The sequence below is a fragment of the Elgaria multicarinata genome, chromosome 4 (assembly GCF_023053635.1).
Source record: "Elgaria multicarinata webbii isolate HBS135686 ecotype San Diego chromosome 4, rElgMul1.1.pri, whole genome shotgun sequence".
NCBI classification, from domain to species: Eukaryota; Metazoa; Chordata; class Lepidosauria; order Squamata; family Anguidae; genus Elgaria; species Elgaria multicarinata.
The window spans coordinates 53795584-53813567 of record NC_086174.1 but is presented as its reverse complement, the minus strand read 5'-3'; the positions used below and the strand labels follow the sequence as shown (position 1 = coordinate 53813567).

General features: G+C 41.3%; 2 protein-coding genes across 2 annotated transcripts in view; one reads left to right on the top strand and one right to left on the bottom strand.

The window, feature by feature from the left end:
- Nucleotides 1-1341: 1341 nt before the first annotated feature.
- Nucleotides 1342-15350, bottom strand: TFB2M (transcription factor B2, mitochondrial). The gene is made up of 8 exons (XM_063124309.1): nt 14944-15350; nt 12051-12139; nt 11647-11800; nt 10405-10553; nt 8059-8148; nt 5784-5846; nt 4847-4998; nt 1342-2252 (listed from the first exon to the last, which is right to left on the bottom strand). The coding sequence occupies exons 1-8, from the start codon at nt 15287-15289 to the stop codon at nt 2066-2068; spliced, it is 1230 nt and encodes a 409-aa protein (XP_062980379.1). The 5' UTR covers nt 15290-15350; the 3' UTR covers nt 1342-2065.
- A 133-nt stretch (nt 15351-15483) lies between these two features.
- CNST (consortin, connexin sorting protein) overlaps nt 15484-17984 on the top strand; it is a 49080-nt gene continuing 46579 nt past the window's right edge. Inside the window, exon 1 of the mRNA XM_063124308.1 lies at nt 15484-15626. The gene's annotated coding sequence lies outside the window, so the exon portion shown is untranslated. The remainder of the gene's footprint in view (nt 15627-17984) is intronic.

Here is a 17984-nt window from a genome sequence, read left to right as displayed (position 1 = left end):
AAACGAGGTTTAGTCCGGATCCAAGCCACTTTAAATAAAGTAGATTTTTCCAACTACTTCTAACAACATAAGTCCACGTTCCAGCAACATAATTACTATGGCAGGAGTTATTTCAAATTCTTCCATTTTGGTATTTTCCCACGTTTGCCATACATCCATCTCTGACTTTATTGCATTACTTCCTCAACCGTGCAAACAGCATCTCCAGAGAGGTAGAATTTTCTTCCTTCTGCAAGTCAAAGCTGCTCAATAAATTCTGGGTATGTATGTATTATGGGTTGGGTCGAGAGAAATGCACTTGGAATGGGGCTAGTAAAAGGTGGCTTTCTATTCTCTCTTTCTTCTGGCACTCTCCCCAAAACATCTTCTGAGCATGGGGGGGGGGACCAGTGATGCAGGGGGCTGATCCCCCTTCTTCTTGCACAATCCACTCCACACAGCAAGAGCCCCCAACCTTCAGAAGATGCTAGGGTAGCTGGAGAGAGCATGAGGAAGAAAAGTCAACTTCACTCAGACACCACGCACATTTCTCTGAATCCAACTCTAGAGAAGTTTCTATACTGTCATTCAACAGAAATTCAAACATCCAAGATAGAAAATATATAGATGCACAGGAAATCAGGTACAATATTAATATTTTGACTGGACGTTTGGTGTGTTTACCTGTTCTGGATGGGGTTGCACTCCCCCTTTAGGAGCAGGTCCATAGTTTGGAGGTGCTCCTGCATCCATCTGTCACTGAAGACCCAGGTAGCCCAGAGCGCCCATTATCAACTTCGTTTGGTATGCCATTTACAGCTGTTCCTGGATGTGTGTGCTTTGGAAGCTGCAGCTTGTGCAGAACGCAGCAGCTAGGGTGCTCACGGGGACACCTAGCTCTGCCCATATCAGACCTGTGTTAAAAGAACTGCACTGGCTGCCTGTTAGCTACCGAGCCACATACAAGATTATGTTATTATCTTTTAAAGCCCTGAACAACTTGGAACCAGGATACCTAGCAGACTCCCTCCCAGATGACATTTATGATTGTCAGAAGAGGTCTTGCTTGTCATTTCAAAATGAACAGAATGTCACCAGGAAGAATCTCGACGGCAGGCCTTCTCTGTAGCGGCGCTCACCCTCCCTCGTGGTTCGGGAGGCGGAAAACGTAACATCCTTTAAACGCCTCCTGAAAACAACTTTTCAGACAGGCTTTCCCTGGATTATAATTTATTTTGGTTTTATATTATATTTTTAAAGTTTTAAATCTTGACTTGTTATACGTTATATTTTTAATTGTAAATTGCCCAGAGAGCCTCAGCTATTGGGCAGTATAAAATATAATATATAAGTTATAAAAAATAGATAGAAATATTTTTATTGCATTTTTAATACAAATATTTACATTTTTATACATTAGGAAGAGTTTTGTGATGAGACAAAACTCATACATTTACATTGCAGTTAGAGTCCTGATCAAAAAACAGGATAATTGAGGTATATTCACTTTATATTATATATAAAGTTACACTATATACATATTTGTGTGCAGACATCTTACTATGTTTTGAGCAGATTACTCAAGGATCTGAAAACAAATCTTTAAACCAGAAATGCACTTTTCCTCGCTGTTTTTGCCTCCTGTTTCTTTTGTTCATTGTTGCTTTGGGAAAAATTGATTTAGAGTACCTATTTTTCTAAAAAATGGTTCTTGCACACCCATTTTTAGCATTGCTGCAGTTATTTTTGAAACGATCCGCAAAGCATGACATATTTGACATGTTTTCCCAATGCAGCTCAGGTACAATCCAACAGTTAAAAACAGGAGTTCACTCACTACAGCGTTTAGGGGGAAGACAAAATTGTGCCTTTCCATCTTAGAAGATACAGAAACTTCAAAATGTTCCATGCAGGAACCATCATCTTGCTTTTGCTTGCATCTATAAAATGTTGGATTTCCAAGAGCTGTCATCATCATAATTTGGATAGAAATTATCTTCAACAATAAAGAGATTTCAGGCCACTTTATCCTTTGTATTACATTCCAAGTCACAAAGAAACTGTTCCAACGTAAACAGGCTTCATTTTAAATATTTATGCTGATATCGTCTAAGGAATCGTTCTCATACAGCCAGCTTTGGTCAAATTCATTAGATTGTGTCATAATCTCAAAAAGCGCTTTGTACTGTTCTGGATATAAACTACCCGTTGTAATGTTTTCTGGTATCTCTAACTGTCTCAACAGTTTCTTCCCGCTCTCGGAACTCCATAAACTGAAAAAAGAGACATTGAAAAAACAGTCACAATGAAGTAGTTAAGAAAAATGATTCTACAAAAAGATGCAATAACTTATTAAAACAACTTCTGTATACAATTCTATCACAAGGAAACTATTATCAAAATAATGAGGAAAGAGCTCAAATGTCTATATATGTTTCTGAAGTTTGTCACTGTAGTACCATGTAGATTTCACATATGATTTTCAAACCCAAACTATCATAAATCTCTTCAGGTTTAATTTCTTTGCATATAATTCCTTCTAAAAGCATATCAAGTAATGAACAATATGTGGGCCTTCTTGGTAGCAACACCCACCCTTTGAAACGGTCTCCCACATGTGGTCCATGAAGCAGAAACTGGCGAATTTTAGACACCTGTTGAAGTTGCACCTATTTATTTAGGCTTTTGTCAACTTATAATCACACTGCTCTGTTTTACTTTTTTTGTAACTTTTACATTTATTTACTATTGTTTTTACATTGGTTTTTATATTATATTTTAGGTAAATCGCTTAGAGATTTTATAATATCAAGTGGTATAGAAGTACTTTAAATAAATAATATTGAGGCAAGATTTCCTAGGCTTGTACAAATATAATCAAAACCATACCAGTGATAACTTCGTGACATGGAATCTTGACAGACAGGAAAAAACTGACAACTGGATAGAAGGGTATGGGATGGAGTTCTTGGGAGAAAACCCCCGAAGACAGGAGGGGAAACATAATGCAGTGGCTAGTGAATGAGATCAAAAGTGTAGATAAAACCATCTCATTATCTGGATAGGTCACTTCCTGGCTAATGATGACAGCTGAGCATGCTCAGTGGACAGAAAATGCTGACTGTTGAGGGGCAACAGGATAAAACCAGGGGGAGGGGGAATACAATGAAGGGTCCAGAACCCTGAACAGAAGCATTCCACATTGAGACAATTTTACTGCAAGATCCCACTTCCTAGCTTGTAAACTTGGTTAGAATGAGATAAACTTTCCTGCTAAAGTAAGTATATGATACCGTTTCATACATTACTGTCATGAAACTCTGGGATTCCATCACTGTTTCAGTGTGCAAGTTTATTTCTTACATTTCTATACTGCCCCCATAGCTGAAGCTCTCTGGGTGGTTTAGAAAAATTAAATCCTCAAGGTTCAGCTTAAAACAATTATAAAATATAAAAACTTAAAACTACAGTAAAACCACAATAAAACCTAGCAGCAATGCAAAGATTTAAAATAGCAGAGCTAAAAGACAAGAACGCTAAAACGCTGGGAAATTAAAAAGGTCTTCACCTGGCATGGAAAGTAGTACAAAAGCCAAAAAGGAAGGCACCCCAAGAAGGAAGCTTAAAAAGCCAGAGGCAAAGGGGTGAAAATGGAGATGTGATTTATTAAAAATAATTACCAATGCATTTCGGACCCTGAGGTTCTTCCTCAGGGTAATTCAAACAAAAATGAGATATCAGTTCTCATTTGGACCCACAGTCTCCTATGCTTGGTAATTATTTTTTTAATAAACCATATCTCTGTATTCACCCCTTTGCTTCTGCCTTTTATGGAAAGTAGTACAACACAGGCACCAGGTGAACCTGTCTAGGGAGCTCTTTCCACAACAGAAAAGGCCCTCTTCCTGGTAGCCACACATCTCGCTTTCTTTAGCAGGGCCCCCCAGAGAAGGACCCCTGAAAATGATCTTAGGGTCTGGGCAGATACACAATTCACCACAGCCTGTTTCCAGGATACTTTTGAAGACATAACTAAAACATAACTGGCCAATATCTAAACAGAAAACCTCATGGAAAATGTCTGTTTATCAAGCAGCAATCTCTCATGACTGATACTGAAGGCCGTTTGAAAGGCAGGTTTTGATAATGCAGGGTGACCTGCTGTTCAAAGTAAACAGTCCCACTGTGCATGCCTAACATAGATTACTGGATCTGGTGGTTGTTCAGGAACCAAAGCAATAAATAACTAGTTCTACAAGCCCAAATGGCTTTGGCCTTGTGCTTTTCAAACAGCAGCTTCTCATAGCACATAACCTGGGTTTTGAAACAGAAGCAGCTTTTTTCAAGCATGGAACTTGGAGGCGGGGGTGGGGGGCTGCTGTTAAAAATATAAGCTTGTACTCTTTGGATCCCAGTCACTATACTCCGGTACCCAGCAGCCACAAACCTCACAGTTATAACCAAACGTCGCATACTGCCAACCTTCTACTTGAAGATGTACAGTGTTGTAAAATAAAGTATATTCTGCATACTGTTACAGAAGAACTTCAGACGCTGACTGTCAGTACATTTGTGCTTTGTGTCTTTGGATTTATTAAACACTGCTTTGGAATCCATTTTGTTTTGAAGGAATGGCTGGTGTAGCTGCCAAGAACGATAGTTAGGCTCTGGAATGCTGCAGCAAAGCCACCTTAAATATGTGGCTGCAGCACCTTGCTTAAATTGAAGTGAGGGTCTCCATGTTACTGAGGAGCTACTATGCATTTATAGTCAGTTATCTTGCCATCACCCATGAACAATACCATTATTTAGATTTAAACAACTGCTTTATTCTGGTTGTCAAGTGATGAAAATGGCTTTTACTTACTTTAGTTTATCTATAAGTTTAGTCTTGCATTTAGCAAGACATTGTTTTACCATCACAATAAATATGCTTGAATTCATGGTTGTCAAGCTCTCTGTAAATAAATCCTTCCGGGGTGTCAGCTGAACTAAGCATAAGTGGTCATTCTGCAGCAACTACATGAAAAACAAAAGAATTACGGACATTTTAATTCAACAATTTAATTAATGTATATTTCAGCAAATATTCTTCTGGAGAGGGAAGTTGACTCCGCAATCTTTTCATAAGCTTTTTTTTCTTTAATTACTACACTCTAACCTGAAAACATTTGAACAAAGAATTGCTTCACTGCATAAAACTGATTATTTATTTATTTATTTATTACATTTTTATACAGCCCAATAGTCGAAGCTCTCACAACATTAATCCCCTAAATTGATGTGTCCATATGAAGGCATGGTGTGTTGGAATGGTCTGTTCCCCACATTCTATGACAGTGAAAGTGAGAGTTATTGCATAACTAAAGCAATGAAGCAAGTTTTGCAATCTAGATTTTCAAAGTGTTATTGGCACCTGTCCTACCTATTTAGATTTGGCTTATGCAAAAAGCACTTTGGGACTGAAAGTTGATTGCTATACTAAGTGCGTAGTCAAATGAGTCTTTCGGCCTCTTGCTAAAATAATGGTCTGACAATTTAAAGTCATGCTTTGGCTCTGGGCATTCATAACATCTATCTGTCTCTGGAAAGAGGGAGTTTAATGCATCTTGAATTATCCACTTTATGTTCTGCATCATGATAAACAACTGGATTTCCAACCTTGCCAGTGTAGTGTTCCATGAATTAGAGAATTTTCCTACTCAAGTGTATTGGTATGGATTAAATGTTTCTTTTAAAGATGCAAGTATTGAACTGAAGTATTATCACTGCATTTGCTTTAGCATTCAGGAATGTAAGCTTACCACACTTTTTGGGATGGAAAGTCCACCATTTCTTGAATTAGTTAAAAATGAAGACCAAGGCTCCTAGAAGAAAGGGAACAACAATGGAACTTAGGTAAGGTTTTGGAAGCCATACATAGATTTGGGAGAAACACTGAAATAACAGTTGAAGTAAAATATGCAGGCAGCATAATGAATATTAGTTCAAAAATGGTTTTGGCAACGCGTTTATACACATGTACAAAGCAGCATCCCATTTTCCCTTCTGAAAGTTCCCCCAACTTTCAGGGCAACCCAAAGCCCTCCCAACAAGGTTTGTGGTTATCAGATCACATCTTATGCAGCTTTTGGATCCTAGTCTAAGAATGTAAGCACTTCTATTCTGGAGCAAGTGCTAAGGAAAAGACAAATTAACTACTTGAGAAATTATGGCAAAGAGTGGGATCTAAAGCACTGCAGGTAAGCATCCTCTTATATAAGAGCTACTCCCCTTGCTGTGTCAAGTTTCACGCCCTCTGAGCAGCATTCCAGCAAGGTCACAAGGCCCTCTGAGCAGCATCCCCTGAAGCATGCATTGGGAAACTATGGCCCAACGGCCAAATCCAGCCAACAAGCTTCTTTGCCAAGCTCTGCACCCTCTCCCCAGGCCCCCAGCAGCTGACTGGAAATAAGTCCTTTTTCCTGCTCGGCACTAACAGAGTCTCTAAGTGCTGGTCAGGAGAAATCTCTTCTCCCCTGCCCCCCTCAGCTGATCTGAATGTATCAAGCTGAGGAGGTTGGGCTGAGAAAAGGGAGAGAGAGAGACTGTGTGAGAAAGGATGTCAGTATGGCACATGAGAGTGTGTGCGTGTGAGGGAGGGTGCATGCCAGTAACCCTGCCCACTGCTGGCATATGGCCCCCAATGTCTTGGGCTGAAAACGGTTCCCACCCATGAGCAGGAGGAAGCACTTCCTATTTGCACATGGTGGAAAGAGGTGTAAATCCCAGCCAAGTCTTAAGCTTGCACTTGGGACAATAGAAATATTAATTTACTTTGTGCATCTAAATCTTTTGAGCACCATGTCCAAAATATTTTTGTATCAAATTACCATAAAATGCCATAAGGCTATTAAGTTTGTATTATAAATCGTTACTACCAGCAGCCATTCCAGCAGGCAGTATTGAGAGAGATGAGAGGGGAGGTAGGGTCATTCTTTCAGCTCTGCTGAAAGACTTACATTACCCCTTCCCCACTTCCTTCCCATGTGTGATATCTTTTTAGATTGTAAACCTGCAAGCAAGGATTATCTTGCTTTACTCATTATATGTAAGGTGCTCGGGGATCCTTTTTGGATGAGGAGCTGGAGAAAGGTACTTTAAATAAATAAACAAATAATACATTGTGGCTCAGTTTGCACATAATGACAACCTGTAAGTTGTTTACTTATTTATTTATTTCATTTATTTATTTATTTCATTTATTTCATTTATTTATTTATTTCATTTATTGTTAAGTAAACAATAAATAAGTTGTTTATTTATTTATTTCATTTCTTCGTCCAATAGCCGAAGCTCTCTGGGCGGTTCACAAAAATTAAAACCATGAAGAGCATAAGAAAACAAGCAACAATTTAAAAACACAAAGTTCAACCAGGATAAAACCACACAACAAAAATTGATATAGGTTAAAATATGAGATTAAAACAGCAGAGTTTAAATTAAAATTAAATTAGATGTTAAAATACTGAGAAAATAAAAAGGTCTTCAGCTGGCGACGAAAGGAAAACAATGTAGGCGCCAAGCGAACCTCTCTGGGGAGCTCGTTCCACAGCCGGGAAAGCCCTCCTCCTAGTAGCCACCTGCCTCACTTCCTTTGGCAGGGGCTCACGGAGAAGGACCCCTATGGATGATCTTAAGGTCCGGGCAGGCACATATGGGAGGAGCCGTTCCTTCAAATAACCTGGCCCCAAGCCATTTAGGGCTTTGAATGTTAGTACCAGCACTTTGAATCGGGCCATAGTTTATCCATAGTTTGTTGGGGCTGTGCGGAAGCGTGCTGCCTCCCACCTGCTTGCTGCTTCTGCTTTGTATCCAATTTAGAAAACAACCCAAGAACGCCCCATTCTTGGGTTGTTTGACGTGACATGCAAACCTGGAACTCCAGGTTATTGAGAGGAGAAACAACCCAGAGTTTTAACCTATAATTTGTTTTTGGGTTTTCTAAACCAGATCCAAAGTGGAAGCAGTGAACAGGGTGGAGGGGCAGCATGCTTGGTCGTTACGTATGAACATGGTCTACATGTACTAAACACTCACCATATGCAGAAGCTGAATATCACAGGCTGTTTGGTAAATTACACTTAGTGCTTGATAAATTCTTGATTCTCCAGGTTTTGCAACAAGAGTCTGGCAGACAAAAGCAGCAGTTATATTTTATACAACATTTCTGATTTTATCATGAAAACTCTATGAATAGAAACCCAAAAGCTTGATTAAGGCAGTAAGTTCCAAGTAGCATCTAAAAGTTGTATCAAGACAGAAATCTCACTTCATCTGTAGACTGTCAGAGGTCATATTAGACACAACAGAAATGTTGCAATTACAGTCATATGTTGAGCTATGAAATTGTACAACTCAATTGTAATATTTTTTTTACAACTGTTCTCTTTCTTCCAGAACAGTTGCTATAATTTTAAGATACAGGAAGTTGAATCCAACAGTGTCCATCCACCAGCATAATGGATACCACTAGCGGAATTGATTCTCTCTACCCACTGCAGCTCCCCACGTTATTGAACGTGTATTCTTTGTTCATACTTCAATTTTCAGTTTTTAAAAATCATTAGTATCTTTAAAAAACGATGGTTGATTATTTACTAGGTTTTGTAGTGCTAATTCAATATATAGACAGTAGATAACTTTTCTGTGGCTGTATTGGACGTCCTGGATTGTAGGGTTTATGAATCTTAGGCAACAAGTAAAATCTACCTGAAGCCGAATTTGGGTTAATCAGAAGGCCAACTAAGGCACTGCTGAATAATTTCTGGATCTTCAAGTTTTCTATGGATTTTGTATAAGAGGTTCATAAGGCTTTACACTGCTTAGTTGTCTAAGGCCTTCAGAGATGTAGTCAGTATAGTATAGCACCACAACGTCCTAAGTGATGTAAAGACTTATAAACCTCTTGAAAAAGACATCACAACAGATCTAAATGCCTGCATTACAAAAAAAATGCAGAAAATGTCAAGAACAAGAAATTACTTAGCAGTGCATTCAGTACAAGGGATTAACTCCAGAATACGAAGAGATTTATGAATATTTGTATAGTACATTTCCTTATTATTCCTCTGAGCTATAACACACAAACAAAAGTAGAATAAGGGCTTTCAGCTAGACCCAGTATCTCCCTTTAGAAATGATACTGACCAATGGCATTTTATGAAAGAACAAACAAATTGTTTAAAGACTGCAACCAATATTTTTCTTATATGAGTAACTAGCTGATGTACTTGGTGTTGCTTGGGTCCCTGGATAACATTTATCACATTTATTTGATAAATAAATATTTCTGTGACTTAGTCATCTTTAAGGAGGGGATGGGCAGGGCAAAAAGAGACCCAGAGTACCTCTCTGCGGTATCCCAGCAACTGAGCCGCCCCTCACCACGGTGCACAAGCCCCTCGCCAGCTGCTGCTGCCCATCCTCCCTGCTGCCCTTATCCTCCCTGCTGGCCCCCATTCTCCATCATGGGCTCCCTCAGACTGACAATGACATCATCAGCATGCACTTGGAAGCACAGACCCTATTGCCCGCTGCCTTGTCAACAGAGAGAGGGTTATACAAACGGATTTTCACTTGCACAATGGGATTTTCCCACTACTCTCCCCTAATCTGCTCTGGAAGGTTTTCCAGATCGTCAGAGCATTTTTTAGGGATGCACAGGGAGTTTCATAGGGTAGGGGGGACCCATTCCATCAATGGTGTCTATTCACTTGGTAGATGTACATGGTTAGATTTTACCTAACGTTTCACTAAAATAAAGAATCTGCATTTGCTATCTATTCCTTGACTGTGTAATACTTTGTCACACAGAGGAGGGCCAAGATCTCTTCTCGATCATCCCAGAGTGCAGGACACGGAATAATGGGCTGAAGTTAAAGGAAGCCAGATTCCAGCTGGACATCAGGAAAAACTTCCTGATTGTTAGAGCAGTATGACAATGGAACCAGTTACCTAGGGAGGTTGTGGGCTCTCCCACACTAGAGGCATTCAAGAGGCAGCTGGACAACCATCTGTCAGGTATGCTTTAGGGTGGATTCCTGCATTGAGCAGAGGATTGGACTCGATGGCCTTATAGGCCCCTTCCAACTCTACTATTCTATGATTCTATAATGCCTAATTGCTAATTCTCTACTGCCAAAGCAATTTGGTTAGAGTAGGTTAGAGTTAATTCCTGCAACACCTTTCATCCAAAAAACCCCTCAAAGCAGCTTACAAAATAGTTATCAATAAAGTGATTTCTTTACAGCACAAAAAGTGTTTTTAGATTACAAATCTAAGCCAAAAAATTAATACATAAACAACATACCAATAGCATTTAAATGTAAATTAATTAAAAAAACACAGCAATAGCTATTATCAAACTTAAATGTACATAAATACCTTGTACTCCTTTTCACTGACAAATAGGTTCAGTTCTATTCTTCCATATTTATATATAGAACTGCGTTCATATAAGTCATAGATAAGCTTCCAAAGGAGATTCCTTTCCCTTTTTTGTGGAACAATTCCAATCACTTTTAGAGGAATATCTGTTTTGAAAATGCACCAAGATGTATGAAAATTATAGCATGTATGTATGGCATTATCTCACCAAATCTAATACTGAATTAGATAAAATGATCATACTGAAATGAATAAGACAGCAACAACAAAATTGGTACTAAAATATTCCACTCTTCATTAATACGCCTTGAATTCTGCTTATTTATGCCTCCTTTCATGTGAATCATCTTCACAGAGCGGCCCTTGCCATCCTGTTGCTCTCCAGATGTTTTGGGCTGCAATTCCCAGCATTCTGAACACTGGTCATGCTGGCTGGGGCTGATAGAAGCTGAAGTCCAAAACTTCTGGAGGGCACCAGGTTGGAGAAGGCTACGTTAGCACCTCTAGAGATGTTGACTCAGTTCTCATGAGAAACTGGACTCATTGGGGCTTGTTTAACCCCCAATGAGCTGCAGCACGGGCAACGATCATGTAAACCTAGCCAACATGGGTTATATGAGGATAAAGTCTGTAATAGGTTATGCGAGGATTGTTTAAGCCTCAAATAATCCATGGTGGCCAAGTTTGCTTGATACAGCAACTCACTGATCAGTATATTGAAAATGTTGCTTGGCACATGACATGGCACATGACATGGCATATGGGGGTGTTAAACAACCCTTGATAAGAGTGACAAGTCATGTGAACCAGTCTGCTCTACCAGAGATTCAGGCTTTAGCTAGACCTAAGATTTATCCTGGGGACGATCCCGAGATAAACCTTAGGTCTAGCTAAGGCCTCAGTTGCCAAACCACAGGGGACAGTGTTTTCATCATGGTGACACCAATTATTTTTATATTTACAGACCACCTTCCAATCAGAACAGCTCCCAAGGCAGCTGTGGAAGCCTCATTTTGGACATAGTGTTTTTAGGAAAGCCATGAAGGATTCTGTTTTCCAAAAAAGAAACAAAAACTTTTATAAACACGAGAAGACATTTTAACCAGTGTCATTTTACATTGCATTTAGTTGTTGCTGTTTTTATACCAATGGTAGTCTAATTTATGAACTTTTATCAGAATATAATCCACCCCAAGCCCTTTGATTATCCAGAATTTGCAAGCAGAAGTTCTAATTTACCTGCTGTCCAAGGAACAGGCAAGATGCCCAAGTTCTCAAAAAGCCTCTCAGAATACATCAAAGGTGGCCTCATTAATCCAGCACTCACAGGGTCCAATCTGAAGAAATCACAATGCAACACTTCTAGTTGGCCATCTACTTTCTTCTTTAGAGACTAAATGCAAACAAACAATTAGATTATATCATATTAACATCTGAAGTTATTTTTTTCTGAGTCAGCCCTTATAGCCTACTGTCTATGCAGACTGGGAGCAACTCTCCAAAGTCTAAGGCAGTGATTTTTCAGCCCTGCTACCCAAGATCCTTTAACTGGAGATGCTGGGGGTTATCCTGGGACCTTATCGTCTTGTTTAACTACAATTTTCAACCATCTATGATCAATTAAATAAAACAAGGATACCCACCTCTAAATTAGGAATAAAGGTGTTATTACTCTCCAGAGCTATCACACGGGCACCAGCATTGAGCAGTGTTCGGGTCAAGATTCCAGGACCTAAAAAAACAGCCAGAGTTTTACACTTTACCCTAAGAACATAAGAGCCTTGTTGGATCAGACCGAGGGTCCATCTAGTCCAGCACTCTGTTCACACAATGGCTAGCCAGCTGTCAACCAGGGAACTCACAAGCAGGACGTAGTGCAATAGCACCCTCCCACATGTGTTCCCCAGCAACTGGTGTTTACAGGCTTACTGCCTCTGATACTGGAGGTTGTACTTAGCCATCAGGATTAGTAGCCACTGATAGCCTTCCCCATCTAGAATGTATCCAACCCCTTTTAAAGCCATCCAAATTGGCGGCCATCACTACATCTTGTGGTAGTGAATTCCAGAGTTTAACTATGTGCTATGTGAAGAAGCACTTCCTTTTATCTGTCCTGAATCTCCCGCCAATCATCTTCATGGGATGGCCCCAGATTCTAGTATTATAGGAGAGGGAGAAAAATATCTCCCTATCCACATTCTCCACACCATGCATGATTTTGTACACCTCTATCTTGTCTCTCCTCAGCCTTTTTTTCCAAGCTGAACAATCCCAGGTGTTGTAACCTTCCCTCATAGGGGAGATGCTCCAGCTGCCTTAATCATTTTAGTTGCCCTTTTCTGCACTCTGAGGTAAAAATGTTAAACTGCTCATTTATTTTACTAAGAATCATCATGCACTGAGGAAGGGAGGATGAGAAACAGCTTGGGGCACTACTGCCATCCAGCTCCCAATGGTGGCCCTTCCCTTCCCCACCTGCCTTCAAAGAACTATCTTGCCCTGAGGGGAGAAGCAGTAAAAACAGCTTTTTCAAGACAAATCCTTGTTTGTCTTCTGTCTTGCTGCATAGTTGTTTTAAAGTTTTTATATAAATCACTTTGTGAGGTCTGCCTGAAAAGGAGTGTATAAATACCTGGAATAAATAGTAACAACAAAAGGATTTTATACCTTGCTTACTACATATTATTGTAGTAATAAGCCTCATTACAAGCATAAAGATGCAAACCAATTGCAAGAAATGCAGTGAAGTTTCAAAGAGCAGGAAATACTTTCTTGTATTTTCCTTACTCGTTAAAAAAAAATCTAAAGCTGCAATCCTATGAATACTTTACCTAGAAATTAGTCCCCCTGAGTTCATTGGGAATTGCTTTCAAGTAAACTTTCTCTAAGCCCTTCTAAAACTATACATTGGGGTGGACAACTTGCAGCTCTTCCGATGTTTTGGCCTAAAATTCCCATCAACCCTCATCATTGACTATGCTAACTAGAACTGATGGAAGTTGTAGGCCAAAACATCTGGAGGACCCCAGGTTGCCCACCTCTACTATTGTAATTAAAAGAATGTGCTTCCATAACCTTCAAAAGACATCTGGGTTTGCTAAAACGGGGGTTCCTTTATGGCAGGGGTGGGAAGCTTCAGGGCCAGGAGCCAAATCAGGCCCACCTGAAGTCCAAATCTTGCCCTCCAGGTTTCTTCAGATAGCCATGCCCCTTCCCCCCCCCCCCCACTTCTGACCATTGTCTGGTTTCCTGGCTTTTGAACAGTTTTCTTTCCCATTCTAAAAGGTTGGAATGCCTCTCCTAAGGCTTAGCAACTAGCAGTAAAAGGGATGGAGAACATGTGGCACTCCAGATGTTGCTGAACTACAACTTTCCCTCAATTCTGACCACTCAGAATGTAAAGTAAGTTATACATTGATTCTATGGCTCTCAGTAATAAACAACATAACATATGCATTTTTATTAATGCTAAAGTTCTGCATTCTTAAAATCTATCAGGGTGGCTTGGACCAGAAATCTGTAAAATGTATACACCACAGCTAAGGAATATATTTTGCAAACCATTACTCTGGTTTGCGATTATTTTGCAGTGAAAAGTGACTAATAAGTTTTATCAATAAATGAAGTAGACATCGCAGGAACAATTCTATGCCCCCCAGACAGCGTCTGGCAGGGCCATAGGATACTTCAAATTATTGGATTACTGGTTTAAAATTCAAAATATGGATAAAAGCCTTCTAAAGAGGCAACTTTTCAAAAGTTGATGATTGGGGGAAAATACTGACAAACCTGATAAAACACTTTTGTGCTTTTACCAGCATTCTTCTCGCCCTTGAAACCAGCAATCACCAATGATAAAATAAAAACATACTGGGAGATATTTAAACTAATAACGACATTTCTCTGTTGATCACCTTAAAAGATAGCTGTATGATGATGTATAAAGTCAATCATCATTTTGAATGCTTTTCTTCAGTCCTTGCAATTCAAATGACTCATTTTTCAAGATATGTGTTCCATGGTGTTGGATGCTCAGTTTCTCCACACTTTCTATGAACTTGTAGAGGATCAAACCCACTATTTAATTTTAGTGTTACATTTACCAGCAGCCAGACCTTTCTGGGCCGGTGGGGAGGGGGGGCTTTCAGAAGAGGAAACGGAAAGACAAAAGGAGAAAAGAACAATGGAGTGCCGAACCCTGAAAGGGGAAGCCTAAGTACTGTAGCATACTAGTCAAGATGCAGAGCCAAGAACGAAAAAAACCCGTTTAAACCTCTGCCCTGACAATAGTTGAGATAATGTTTGCATACTCCCCAAAGCACTGTATAACTATTATAGCGATCCTCTTCAAGAACACTTTAACTGAATAGAGCACCGTGTTCCTCCCAGGCGCTTTCTCTTAAAAGAGGGCAAGATTCTTAAGAGTGTGGCCAATAAGGTCGCAGGGCAGCAGCGTCGTGGTGGAGGCCGAAGCCGACCTGACAGATCCAGGGGGCGGGGCGCGTCGCGTCCTGGGGCCCCTCCAGCCCTCCTCACCTGGCTCGCTTTCCAGCACGAGGGGTTTCTGCAGCTCAGGGCCTCGCCCCTTCTCCAGCCGGGAGACCACGGCCCGCGCTAGCTCCGGGCAGGCGATGAACCTTCGCAGCGGGGGCGAAGGCTTCGTCTTCTCCTTGACTACCCGGGCCGTTTCGTCCACCTCTGGGATCAGCAGCGGGAAGCGGGGTTTGACCAGGCCGTGAGCCTTTTTACTTGGACCTGCCACCCCGCGCACTGAAAGCCGCAACCCGGACGATAAGCTTTGAGCCGCCCGCACCAACTGTCGCCCTGGCAGGCCAGGGGGGACCAACGCCACAACCGCCATCGCCGCCGTCGAACGCAGCATCCTTCCAAGTGACACGCGCCGGCTCCCACCGCCCACACGTGGGTGACCTTGTAGAGACCCACAACAGCGGGAGCACCCGGACAGCATTAGAGAGTGAACCAATTCCGTTTCCAGTGAGCTCCGGGTACGCTGTTGCTGGGGGACAGTCTAGCTGCCGCCGCCTCCATGGTAGCGTTCTCTCTAGGCGCTCCGCGCTCTGTGGTGCTCACCTTTTGCTGCTGCCGCCGCTGTTTTTCCGGAGTCCGCAGCCGGGTCACAGGTAGCTTCGTGTCGTGTACGGTGTCGTTGCCTGCCCGAGAGGCTCGCCGGAACGTTCACGAGGCGGCCGTGCCCTGAGGTAAGAGAAGGCAAGCCAAGGCTTCCATAGCGAGTCTCCCCAGGGGGTGGAGGGGGGACCTTGCCTCCGCGGGCTTGTGTGTTTAGCCGCTTGGTGCCTCCAGAGCCCTCGCGGAGTAGGACTGAGCCCGGCTTCAGGGGCAGAGGAATGGGGTGCGGGGAATCTGGGTGGGCGAGGGAGACGGGATGAGTGTGGCTCGGAAGGCTTCCTTACGCGCGCTAAGACATCGCGGAGGCTGCTGGTCAGGCTGGGATGGCGAGTGGGGAGGAGGGCTAGAAAGACCCACCTGGTATTCCCGTAGGAAGACGAGCGTACTAGGGCTTGACCCGGACTGAGGGCGCCTGTCTTCTTCTTCCTCCATCCCACCCTTTATCTATGGGAATAGCCAGAATGCACTGTACATCTCGTACTCGTCTTGCCCGTATCTGTTTTGCTTAAATATGGGGTGGTGTTTACTTGCTTGCAGGCTGGCTTGTCAATTCTGAACAGCACCTAGCACGCTGTAATATTTATTATTGTTGTGCTTGTGTTTCTCATTCTTCCTCCAATCCTATATGTGGGGCTATCACCTTTTCTGCCTCTCACAATCACTGTCTTGAGAGGCAGTGATCTTGAGCATTGGTTTTGAATCCAGGATTTTTATGGTCGAGGCTACTAACCGCTCTAAATTGGCTCTCATGGGTCTTGGACTAGTTACAGCTCTGGGTCAGTGGAAGAACATATGCTTTCCACGCAGAAGGTCCCAGGTTCAATCAACAACATCTCCAAGTAGGGCAGGAAAAAATCCTGCACGAAACCCTGGAAGAGCCATTGCCAGTCAGTGTCAACAGTACTGAGCTAGATGGACCCATGGTCTGACTCAGTCAGTATATGACAGCCTCATGTTCCTATCTAAAGTCCTTTGATCTATCCAACCCAGTATCTTGTCTCTGTCTTTGGGGAGTTTAAATATTACATCTGTGAAGAAAGCACAGGCATTTTTTTTAACTGAAACTGCTTGTGGGGGGAAATGCACATAACAAACATGTGCTAGTATCTAAACGCAATGTGCACATTTTTCATTATATGGATATTCTGTTTGTGTAAATAATATTTGGAAAAAATAACAGCATTGGGAACAATAATAGAATACCTAAGTCCCTAATTCAGCCTTTTATTGTAACACTCACTTGGTGGCCATGAGGAATTGTATGTAGGTGGGTGGATTGGCAGAGGAGGGGCAGAGCATAGAAATCAAGTGGGTTGCTGGAGGAGCAGCGGAGCTCTACTTTCCTCCTTTGCAAGACCCCAAAAGGCTAGTAACTTTTGTAGGGTTATTTGCAAAGCTGCCATAATTTCTGTGAAAATATATTCAGAAACCTGTAGCAATAGTGTTAGGGTTTGGTTCTGGTCACATTCCATACTTTACCAGGTCAATTTGGGTGCAAGGAATTTAATTAAAACTGGAAAGATTAGTGAGAAGTGATGACTAAGTACTTAGAACTCTTGAGTACATAATGAAATATTGTCTTCCTCTTCGTAGTGGGCCAAAGATAGATTTGGCAGAGCAACAGCAGACATTTGGAACTTAAATGTGAAAGTTGTATCTAATCCACATTTAGTGTTCGGTGTGGAAGATTTGGAGCTATCTGGGAACCCAAACTTGGAGGATTTGAAAATGAGTTTCATAATGGTTGATTTCTTGTTTTCTTTTTATTTGTTTTTTTAAACTTTGAATGTAAAGCTTTGCTTTTACATGACTCTGTATAGCATTTTAAGGGGCTGGAGGGGCTGCTGTTAGGAGGGGAAGTAGGGAAGTCCACTTCCACCAGCACAGTTGATCCAGCTCAAACCTGGATCCAATCTCTCTTCAGAAAATATTCTTTAATGTCCTCTTGACATGTGCAATTCACTTGGGTTACCATCTTTTGATATTTTTCTTTTGGGGTGCATGAACACTATAAAGTGAGCACAAACCATGAAAAAGGAACATGAAAATAGTCGTTATATGAGTCGGTGAGGAACTTCTTGATCGGGCTAAATATGATAGGAGATTTAGGACAGATAAAAGGAAGTACTTTGTCACATCATGCACAGTTAAACTATGGAATTCACTTCCACAAGATGAAGTGATGGCCACCACTTTGAATGGCTTTAAGAGAAGATTTTGTTCTGACTTTATACTGTTAGTTTTACCCTACCCAGTGCCTGTTTGGTGCATTCTCTTCCCCTCCTTATTGTTTTATTATGGTTTTATTAGAATGTAAGCCTATGCGGCAGGGTCTCACTATTTACTGTTTTACTCTGTACAGCACCATGTACATTGATGGTGCTATATAAATAAATAATAATATAATATTGTGTGTAATTTTAAATGAG

Coding starts and splice junctions, on each gene's coding strand:
- TFB2M (XM_063124309.1), bottom strand. CDS start 15,289: ATGCTGCGTTCGACGGCGGCGATGGCGGTTGTGGCGTTGGTCCCCCCT. Junction 11,801..12,050: donor CCTTTATTCCTAATTTAGAG/GTGGGTATCCTT, acceptor GTTTGCATTTAG/TCTCTAAAGAAGAAAGTAGA. Junction 10,554..11,646: donor GCCTGTTCCTTGGACAGCAG/GTAAATTAGAAC, acceptor TTTTCAAAACAG/ATATTCCTCTAAAAGTGATT.